The following is a 12,024-nucleotide window of genomic DNA, read 5'->3' as shown; positions in this document are numbered from 1 at the left end:
TTCTGGGACATTTCTGAGGGCTTTATAACTACGCCAATAAATGTCATGAACTAAATTTTCTATCCGCCAAAGGAGAGAAGTCTGTTTCACTTTTGTCTGCACTTAAAGAATTGCCTCTTTTCCCTGGGAACCTGGAGCAGGAAAGCAGATGGTGTGGGGATTGTTGCAGGAAGGAAGCTGCAGTTTTGACTCTTCCCATGTTGATGTTAAAGCTAGTGATCTAACATATTCAGGAGAAGCACAGAGGAGTGAGACTTGAATCCTGGTAGCAGGGAGGGTGTAAGGTAATGCCCGCTATGGGATTTAAAGCATGACTAGTGTTTACCAGGTGATGGCAATGGAGCAGTATGGTTCATTGCAGAGGACTGGTATGGAAATATAACCCTGGGTGTAAAATAGCAGATGACATGGGTAGAGGTCCCAGTCCATAGCTTGCTATTTCTAGGCAGTGACGTGAGAGGGATGCAGAGATGGGAGATGAAGCTAGCAGGGTAGACAGAGGCTGGAGAATGGAAGGCCCGGCCTGCTCAGTTAAGGGTTTGGAACTCTCTCAAAGGCTCCAGGAAGCCAATGAAGGGTTTTCAGTAAAAGAATACCATGATTAGATATTTTTAAAAGTGAAGATCACTCTTATGGTCTAACATGGGACAAAAATGGAGGCAGGGAGACAGCTGGGATTTTACACTAATACAACAGATGACAAAACCCAAAACTAAGACTCTGACATTGAGGTGAGAAGGGAAAGAATAGATGGGAAAAGCATGAAATGGTTGTGAACAGGACAAGATGACTGGTGAGAAACAAAATAGAAAGAGAGGGCAGTTGATGGTTCCAGCAGTCCAGCTTGGAGAGGTGGCGGGGGAGGGGGCCTGTCACAGGGGCAGCAGTTCTTGTGAAGTTTTGTGGGATGGCGGCCCTTGTGTCCCTGGTTTGGTGTGGCACAGTGCCTAGCACGTGGCAGTCCTCCATAGTTTTTTTTTCTCAGTAAATGAATAAATAAAGAAATGCTAGCACCCAATTCAAGTCATACATATTTGTCTTTATTTTAACATACCCTGTACTCTTGGTTTTTGATACTAGGAAGAAAACCTCCTATCCTGGAGTTCAAGGGAAGCCTGTTTTATTAATGAAAGTGTCTTCTCTATTACAGGGGATCAAGGACACAGGGGTTGGGTTTTTGAAATCCCTGTGAACCTGTGCCAGTTTTCTTAAGCTTTTCGTTTGTCACAAATGTATTACTAAGGGTTACCAAGATGGGAAAGATCAATAGGTCAGCAGTGGCCTTTTCATACTAACGTCACAGATGCTGTCTGTGCAGAAGGGGAGCAGCCACTCACTCCAGGGCTGATCGGTATTTAACACTCTGCATTAGCCCTCAGGTGTACTATTCTTCCTCTGCCTGAGGTAATAAAAGGGAGCAGGGAACATATAACTGTGCAACATTAAACAATTAGTTTCTTCAGTCAGATGCTTCATTCTAACTGTCAATAGACTTTTCAGAGTGTGCTCTGTGCTTGGTAGTTAAAAGTAATTAGAAGCCAGAATAAATGAGATCAGTGCAGAAATGAACACTCTCTACACAGAACCATGCAATTATACCAAAAAATGCAAATCTGTAGTAGAGAAGGAGCACAGTCTCCCTTCATTTATTTTTACTACTTGATTGCTTTACAGTCAATAAACTTTTTAAACAAGCTTCACATCCAGTTCCTTTTTAATCACAAACACATTCACTTTAGTATGATGAGGTCCACATTCATAGCGAAGTGGTTTGGGTTGACTGAATTAAACTCTCTCGAAACAATGTGTTTAGAGTATAAATGCTGAGCTAAGATTGTGATTGTTAAATTATAGATGTGGGGGTGGGGGGCTGGAATCCCTATACATAGTCATCTGTGTGATGCAATTTTGGAGTAATGGAAAGAGACCTAGATTTTGAATCAGAAAACTGGTTTTGAATCCTATGATTTACTCATGGTATGACTGTGATTACATCACCTGGTTTCTCAGAGACTTGTTGGTGAAATGTGAATAATGATTTTGTTCTGAAAAAAAAAAGAAATGGCATGAGGATTAAGTGAGAAATACATATGAAAATATCTGCCGCAGGACCTAGCACTAGTGAATGCTCCATGTTTTCAGCCTTAGTCTGTATTTCTGATAGTAAATTAGAGTTAGAAATATGAAATGCATCTGTTTAAAATGACTAAATTGTACTTACTAAAATAGAGGAACTATTATAAGCACTATTTAAAAAATCACAGTAGATGCTAAGACTAGGTCTTAAATGTTCGAACTATAAAAATGTGACGTGTTGCAGCTGTTAACTAATGCTATGGTAGTTTTGCAATATATAGGTGTATCAAATCAACACATGTAACCTTAAACTTATACAATATTATATCTCAATTATTTCTCAATGAGGCTGGAAAAAAATTACAGTAATAGGCCATGAAACAATGAAAAAGAAGTATGAAAAATAGAGGAGTTAACTCATCTGATCTATAAGAAAGAGAATACAGAAAACTCTGGACCCTATTGGACCCTATTTTTGTTCCATAATATGGTTTTCCTTATCAACTGTTTTACATAAAGTGTTGAAAAACAGATAATATATGATTTGTACTTTTACACATTATACAAATTAGTACTGTGAATAAAAAATTCAAAACATTGCTATACATTGGAGGCTAGATTATGATTCTTAACTGTGTTGTGGTATCATCCAGGCTCAACTATGCTAAATAATGAAATAACAAGCTAAATAATAAAGATCAATCTCAAGTAGCTATGATATGCAACACTGATGAGATCAGCTAGAGTTATAAGGACAGAGTGTAGCAATAAAAAGATTTAGTAATCAACCCAGTATCTAAGAAGTCAGAAACAGAAATCATTTAGAAACTGTGACCCAGAAAAGAAAATAGTGTCCAAGTTAGTAAAGAAGTAGGAACGAGGAGAACACAGTGCCAGGTACTCCAGCTCCGCTATGAGAGAGCAGTATCGTCCTAAAGGGACCTGGGTAAATTGTTTTGAAGCTCCACACAAGAACCCTGTTTCTGTTTAGATTCAATGTCATTTGAATTGGCACATCCATTGGGTGATAACGCTGCCCAGTAAAGAAATAGGAAGCCTTATTTAACCTTTCCTGGAAGTCACTTTGCTGTTTGCCCCTGTCTTCTATAATATAATATACTTAAGCTAGTTTAGGTTAATGGCTAGGTTATAAGATTCTAAACATTCTCATTCTATGTGGAGCTTAGCTTTAGAATCATGTGATCTTTTGCAGAAAGCCACCCAGGGCAGCAGAACAGGCTCCCCTTGATTTCCAGGAGAGGAGGTTTTCTTCCTAGCATCAAAAACCAAGAGTACAGGGTATGTTAAAATAAAGACAAATACGTATGACTTGAATTGGGTGCTAGCATTTATCTGTTTATTCATTTACTGAGAAAAAAAAACTATGGAGGTCTGTCAAGTGCCAAGCACTGTGCTAAACCAAACCAGGGACACAAGAACTACTGCCCCACGAAACTTCCAGTCTCAGGTCTTGACAAGAGAACACAGGGGAATCCAGGCAGCCACACTACATGGCACTAGTTCACTTTAATGATGACAACAGGAGACAGACAGTCAAAGGATTGGGTTTTTAAGGGAAGTGACAGAGGGGTGGATACAGCCTTTTCAAACTACAATGGAGAGGAAGAATATATAGCGTGTCTTTTTGATTGTGAAAGAGCTCATTCTGCTAGGGTGGCAAATGTATGCTTCTGAACTTGGAAATATTGCTAAGTGATAAGCAGATACCTTCCATCTGTCATAGAAAGCTTCTATGTGTGTCAGAGTGGTGTGCAAATAGCAGTAGTAGCTGCTGATACTCCAGTTTTTTCACCCACTTCATTCTCTTGGGATTGAAATGCATAGTCATTATTCCTCCCCAACATTAAATGCTGCCCAGGTATCTTCAGCTTAGTATTTAGGGTGGGGCAAAAGTACGTTTACACTTGTGAGTACATGAAACACACAGTTTATCCTTGTATTATTTATTCATTATTGTATTATTTGCCATAAAAGTGACTATAAACCTACTTTTGCCCCACACTGTAGAATCACAGAAAACCACAGCTGATTAGATTCCTAATAACTTGTTTGTGATGGTCACTTGAATAAGGATAATGGATTTGGAGTTTAATTAAAGGAGAAAAGAAGATGACTTCAAGAATAAGAAAAAATGATTCATGTTTTTAAAGATATAAATCTTTAAGGTTGTAAATACAGACCTGTAACTATATAAAGACATATAAATCATGTGAATAATATTATCAAAATAATAGGCACCTCAGGCTCTATACATACGTATATATGCTGATTGATGCATTTGCCTTAAGGGAATTTTCTCACTCTTGTTTCCATGACCAAAAGCAGCATAATAGTTATAAAGGATAGTGAAAATGAGGCAAGACACACTGAAGTCCAGAGCAGAAAAACAAAATCCAACTCTGATCTTGATATAGAACTTGATATCAGGGCAGAACTCACTGATTTAAGATTCGTTAAATATTTATTTTACTTTATATTTCTCCAGTATAAAATCAAATTAACCTTTATATTAATGCAAATGATTCAAAGTGAGTTTCAATGTTTAGCCAGTTTATATAGATTATTAAGGGGTCATGTCTAATGCTGCATTTCCATAGTTGATTAAAACTGTTGTGTGGCACATGGTCTCTTAAACTCAGAAAACCCCAGTACATGCCTTTAGACTTTGGGTGTGTGTTTTCATATATAATGTTTTCTCACAGGGTATTATTCTGCTAATCATACTGCACTAGCACAGAAAGATAACATACTATGCAAATGCCTCAATTCTATTATTATCGAACAACATACTTGAAAATTATTGTTCAAGTAACTTTGAAGTCACAACATGTAATCCAAAACTGAATGACTCCAGTGGGTTTTGTTTTTAAGGATAGTTTTTAGTTGTAATTCAGTATATAACATTATTGAGGAGTCCAACAGAAATTTTGAAAGAAATGTTCAGTCTCAACAAGACAAGTAATAACAAGTATTGGAGAGGTTGTGGAGAAAAAGGAACCTTCATTCACTTCTGGTGTGAATATAAACTGATACAGCCACTATGGAAAACAGTATTGAGTTTCCTCAAAAAAATTAAGAGTACAGTTACCATATGACCCATCAATCCCTCTTCTGGGTATCTAACCAAAAAATTTGAAAACATTTATTCACAAAGATAGGTGCACTCCTATTTCATTGCAGCATTATTCACTGTGGCCAAGACACGGAGACAACCAAAGTGTCCTTTGATAGAGGATTGGGTAAAGCAGATGTTATTTATATATATATATATATATATTATATATATGTTATACACACACACACACACATATAAAAATGAAATACCACTCAGCGATAAAAATGAAATATTGCCATTTGAGACAACTTGGATGGACCTTGAGAATATTATGCTAAGTGAAATAAGTCAGTCAGAAAAAGCTAAGAACCATATGATTTCACTCATATGTGGGATATAAAACTGAAACTCATAGACACAGTGTGGTGGTTACCAGAGGGAAGGGGGTGATCGAGAGTAAAGAGCCAAATATAAGGTGATGGAAGATTGTTTGACTTTGGGTAGCAGGCACACAATACAACATACAGATAATGTATTATAGAATTGTATACTTGAAACCTGCATAATCTTATTAACCAATGTCATGCCCAATAAATGTAATTAAAAGTAAAATGAAATAAAATAAAGAAATAATGGGAAAATAAAAACAAAGTATCCTTTGATAAAGGTTGCATTTTTATTTTTAATTACTTATTCAAAAATGTTTTCAACATCTTCATAATGTTAGTTTATGGAAAATAATTGTGGCTGAAAATTCAGAAATCTTCATAAGGTTTTCATGTGGTTTATTTAATGTCAGTTTATAACTAGAATGTAAACACCCCTCCTCTACTAATAATAAGAAAATTTTAGATCACCCTGAAGAGATAGCAATATAATTATTAGCTACAAAACAAAATGTTAGAATTTGTGACATGACCTTGCTGAGAATTAGCAAATAAATTCACTGTAGGAAAACAGAGCTCAAAGCCATAGACTTCACATTATTCTTGTTCCCCATGTCACGTTCAGTTACTGTGCCACCCTTGTGGCCTAAAAGGCATGATTCATCTCCCCAAGTGTTCGATTTAACATGTTTCAACCCCTGGGAGACTGGCTTCTTTGTTCAGTACAATTGGAATCAATGTCAAACGAGGCAGTAGATCTATGGAGATTTGAGCATGTAATTGAAGTACAAGTGATGTTTTTGTCTCTTATCATGCCAAATGACCAAATATGTAGAAGGTCCTTAGCTTATCTGATTATTATAGAAATATCATGTTTGGCATGTTTAAAAAAAAGACTTACATATAATTTGATTCAAATAAGATTTGAAGTCTTACAAAGTGAACTATATACAGTGTGACAGATATGACTTAATAACTGGTTGAAATACAATATTGGACAATGAAGCCAACATAGGAACCCAAGCTTTGTCTCTGCAGTGAGATTTAGCTGAGGAAAAGGTTTGGACATTGATCATTTTGAACCCCTAGCATCTATAAATAGAACTGCAAATAGGAGACCATTTCACATGCTTCTTCTGACCCTTAGCTTCTCAGTCTGACATGTAAAATAAAATTGATAGCTAATGTCTAAGTTCAGTTAGAACAGACATATGAAATAAAAGCCTCATATTAGAAAGTACCAAATTATAGTCAGGTAAACTCAACTTCAACCAAAAACCCAGTTTATAAAATGATATTGGTAGAAGTTTGTCATTAACTCAGTGTAATTATCATAATCCTGTAACATCAAAATCTTATAAAAGAATTTACCACAGAGTTTCTTTAATGAACATTTCTTTAAAATAAAAAGTACAAAGCTTTTAAAATAGTTAAAATACCATGGAATTTGAGAAATGGGGATTTATGAAAGCTCATGTTTCTCAGATTTTCTAAATAATGCATTTCCCATATGTGCTCACATGGACACTTACTGGATGAGCTCAGTAGTAAAGAGCGATGAAAATGACAGCAGTACATTTCTTGTTCTATGTGTTTCCAACCTTGTTTCTCCTTCTCCACACACATACTTACAGTCCTGGGTGCCCCAGGATATGAATATAGTGCATTACAACCTGTGGTCCTGCACCTCCTTTTCAACACTGGGTGAATTTGTACAGTGGGCAGTAGTAATGCTCTGAAATCCATTCCTGCACAAGAATACTATAATAACCTAAATATAAATGGAAGTGACTATGAATCATATACATAGATCCCATAAACTTAACCCAATGCATCCCAAATTTACTTCGTTTAGCTTAATTCCAGAAATAACCACAGCCTGAACACTACAGAACATGACAGAGGGAAGCTGGGATATAAAAACACAACAGTGGTGACTATTTGCAATTTAAAAAAATTGCTTTTGCGAGTTTTTAAAAGCATGTGACTATATAAACAGGTTCTTACAGTTTCATAGAAGTAAGGAACACAGAACTCAACCATTTTTATTTTGATACTAAACCCACTTCTGACAACACCTAATGGCTCTTGTGGGTACAAAGTAGGCATCCAAAAATACTCATTGGTTGGATGGATGGGTAGATCAATAAAAAGGGACAACTTTGTGACTATTCCACAGCATTGCTAAATAAAAGTGCCTTTCAAATTAAATTGGACCAGTTCTCTGCAGGTTAGATTTATCATAGTGACTCTATGCTATATCTTTGAGTGATATGGCATCTATTCTTAATACAAAATATGTCAAGAATATTTATTCATTATAAGCACAGATGTATTGACACTTTGCTTTTTCTTTCAATGGAGAAATTCTTGATTTCTGCATAATTTTGCTACCCCGTCAAATACACTTGTTCAGGAGTATGTCCTAAGCAGAGCTCTACTTGGAATGTCTTATTACTAAAATTATGGAACAACTTATTTCAATGTATATGTTATATTTTCCTCTGTGATCTCTTTTTTTTTTTTTTTTTGTTACTCCCAAGGAAACAGTTGTCTAATTTTTAAAAATGATATTGTAGCTAAAAGGAGCTGAAAAATTGAAGGTCTATATTTTTCAGGATGCAGTAAAAACACAGATTTATTTAATTTTAATTTCTTGTCTAATGTTAGAATATAGATTATGCTAGAAAGGAAATAGGCAGATCAGACAAGAAATCTTGTACTGAATGAGATTTACTTAGGATTCTGGCCTTTGTATGCGCCTGGGGTTAACAGATCAGTCTCACTGGTCATCAGAGAACTACCTACAAAATCAAATATTTTCTCATAAAACCTGACTGTTGTATACATGAATACGCCACTGAAAAACTATGTGCCACTTTGGGAACCTGTAATTTTTCAGCAAATGCTAGAATCAAAATGCTTCTTGCAAATGCTGAGTTTGTCCATCTGACATTCAGACGGAGATAGTTGAGGAATGATAAAAAGTTATGAGGCAAATAATGACTTACTCATATTGAAGGAATGGACTTATGGCTCAGTTTCCTTTCACAAGCCTAATTTAGGAAATGGACTTCTGTGATGCTGTGATGCGAAAACTGAGCCTTCATTGGCAAATCAACTGCAGATCAGATACAAGTATGTGTTCCACATTGACCTGCTTGTCTCTTTGAAAATGTCTCACTGTTAAGAAATTGCAAATGAATCTTGGGACCCAATTGGCAAATATGGTGGTTAGTATGAAAAGCAAGTATAGATAAAGCTGTCTTGTCGGAGATGCTGGTGAAAGAAATTTCACATAGATATTTCAGTGTGATTAGAAAAAGATAAAAAATATTTTTAGCTTCATTCAGCTGGTGTAATGAGCATTATTGATTAAAATGTTAGGATCATTAGGGACTGAAAATTGGGGTAGAGGAGACCTGAAGAAGGAGAATAAGGTCATGGTCTGTCAAGTAACCAAAATGCTTCATAAAAAATTGATTTTTAAATGTGAACTGTCAATGACACTTAGCTTTCATTGGCATATTGTGTCCTACAGCAAACAGATACATATAAAACCACAATCTATGCTGTTATCATACTCATGCACTAAATATTTGTAAACATCATGCACTACTAGAAGCTAATTATAAAACCTGAGCCTTTAAATATGTGTTACCAATGCTTTCTCAAGAATTCTCTGTAATGTTAATGAGGAAGGTGCTTTCCAAGTCATTTAACAGCCGATGGAATGGAACATGTTTCTCCTTAGAATGCAGTTATGTGTATAATGCAGCTGCGCTTTGTCAAGTTCTTTCTAAAATTACAGCAATAAGATTTTAAGTACCTTTCTCCTCTTTTTCTTTATTCATCAGTATCAAAATCCACCAAATATACTAGACTTCTGTAGTACAACTTCATAACCGGGGATAAGTAGGTTAGTTATTCCTCACATATAAGCAGTTGCATTATAGAACTTACTTTCATTTGTAGGGGAAAACTAAACAGATCTAGAAAAATACATGTGTAAAACACCAACCCATGGGGAGGTAAATGCAGACATGGAGAAAAGGCAATGAAAATAATAAATTGAAAAATGAAGTGAAAACAATATCTACTGTTACAAATTTTAGAAAAAAATCTAAAAGTAATGAGCATTTTTTATTATAAAAATTATTTTATTATCAAGATTCGCATGACTAAGAGAGAAATGACTTATTAAGTTATTCTTTTAATAAATAATTTGTCATTGGTACTTTATCGTTGCTCATAAATAGTTTGTGTTAAACTATTGTAGTTTAAGATGGTTTAAAAGTTACTTTTAGATTATTGCTTAGATTCCAGGGATCACCTCCACCCTTGAGAAAGAAGCTTGAATTAGATCATTATTGAGTAGTACAGTAGTCCCTCTCTATATCGCAGTTCACTTATCGTGGCCTCACTGTATCACACGATTTAAAAAAATATTATATTTAATTATTTATCGCAGATTTTTCACTATATCGCAGGATTTTGCAGTACTGTGTACATATGTTGTTAAAGTTATGCAGGTTTAAGAGTGTAGAATATGTTTAAGGACATAAGTAGTGTTTATAAAAGTGTGGAGAAGGTTAATAAGGGAGTGGGAAAGGTTAGTAAGGGACTGGGAATGGTTTATAAGTGTGTGGGAAGGGTTTATAAAGCCTTAAAAAATATATAAATACTAAAATAAACAAGGTTCCTACTTCACGGATTTTCACCTATCGTGGGGAGGTCTAGAACGTAATACCCACGATAAGTGAGGGATCACTGTATACCCATTTCCAAGGACTGAAAATACCCAGCTGTTTTCATAGCTGCTCTGCGAAATACCTCATGCCCTCTTGATATCTTTTCCTTTTTTAAATTTTTGTTCAATTACAGTTGTCCCAATTTTCCCCGAGTTGCTCTCCTTTGCTTCCCCCACTACTCCCACAGCCAGTCCCCACCCTGTTGTCCATGTCCATGGGTCCTTGATACTTGTTCCTTGACTACACCCTTCCCCTTCCTTCCCCCTAATTCTGCAAGAGGGAACTCCCACCCTTCAGGACTGCATGGGTGAAAATAGAGAGTATTGTGCTTAGTGAAATAAACCAGTAGCAAAAGACAAATACCATGTGATCTCACCAATAAGTGGAACCTAATTAACAAAACAAACAAATGAGCATTTCTATTAAATGTATCCAAAAATTAACCTTGAAAAAACAATTCAGAAATTAGTACCTAAAATGTTAACAAATCATTAAACATAGGCTCTAAGAGCTGCCAGAGAGAAAGATGTGAAAAACACATAAAAGAAATACCTTCAAGAGAAGGAAAAGGCACAAGGCTCACCAATCATTGAACTCAGGCACTGAATTGTGAATTTTCTCAGGGCTACTCTCTGTAAGTCCAAGAAATATACTTTTTTCAAATCAATTCTGATCTTAGTGAATACTAATTTCACTGTTTACTTTTCTAAGATATGGAATATAAATTATTATAAATCTATTTATAATAAATATGAATGAAAAATATTAGGAAGTCATTTTAAAATTACACAAAATATCAGTAAAGAATAATATCTGATAGTAGAATTTATTATAATTCTGCTTGCTTAATTTTCTGTGTATAAACTTTCTCATAAACATAGTTCATTATGGGTTTGTTTTAAATTTAAATACTTAATTTTGGACTCCAACAGTATAGCTCTAGAATCTATTTTTAAACAGGGATTATGTAGAAAAATCAATGGTTAATTGTCTAGTTCCTTTGATTTTGCCTGGTGCTTTTTGATTTTGAAATGAATGTAGGAAGGAAAATTAAATTTCCTACTACCCTCTGAGTTCTTAGCTGAGACCCTTGTAATAAAATACAGATTAATTAGAAAAAAATAAACAGGAGTTTATTAACATGCGTATGTCATGTAGACATGGGAGATACCCAAGGGAAAATGAGTAACTCTCCAAGGTAGTAGATTTGGGGGAGGTGTATTCTGCAACTGTCTTGAAGTGCTGATCACAGGAACCAGTGGGATTTGACTTGCCCTTGCCTTGCATACAGGTGCACCCTCAGCGTGACAGTGGAGCAGGCCATCATTCTGGCCAGAAGCCATGGGCTGCCTCCTCGCTACATTATGCAGGCTACAGATGTGATGCGGAAGCAGGTGAGTCTCATTCACATTGCAGGGAGCTGTTTTACAGGACCTGGATTTTGAACATCCTTTTGTTCACTTATCAGGTGTCTGACAGGTGTCTGGATATGATGGGCATTTTCCAGGCACGAGAGTAAGTCATGAGCAAGAAACACTCCCAGGGAAGAAGACAGCATGGATGTCCAAGAAACTTAGAAAACCTGCACAAAAGGATGTCTAAGAGGTTAACTGAAGAAAAAAAGGAAGTTGGCAGGCAAAATGAACAGGAGTGGTTTGGGGGCTTATGAGAAGGAGAAGATAAAAGGATACATGTCACTTTCTGGGAATTGCAGGGAATAGGGGTGGGGGTGGGA

At 35.8% G+C, this 12,024-nt stretch overlaps 1 protein-coding gene across 1 annotated transcript in view; it reads left to right on the top strand.

Annotated features, from left to right (window-relative positions):
* PREX2 (phosphatidylinositol-3,4,5-trisphosphate dependent Rac exchange factor 2) overlaps positions 1–12,024 on the top strand; it is a 231,973-nt gene that overhangs the window by 209,883 nt on the left and 10,066 nt on the right. The window contains exon 38 of the mRNA XM_090283596.1: positions 11,581–11,683. Coding sequence (XP_090139722.1) covers positions 11,581–11,683 — 103 coding nt within the window. The remainder of the gene's footprint in view (positions 1–11,580; positions 11,684–12,024) is intronic.

Source organism: Furipterus horrens, unplaced genomic scaffold (assembly GCF_987537825.1).
Source record: "Furipterus horrens unplaced genomic scaffold, mFurHor1.1.pri manual_scaffold_7, whole genome shotgun sequence".
NCBI classification, from domain to species: Eukaryota; Metazoa; Chordata; class Mammalia; order Chiroptera; family Furipteridae; genus Furipterus; species Furipterus horrens.
This window is presented reverse-complemented; position numbering and strand designations above follow the sequence as displayed.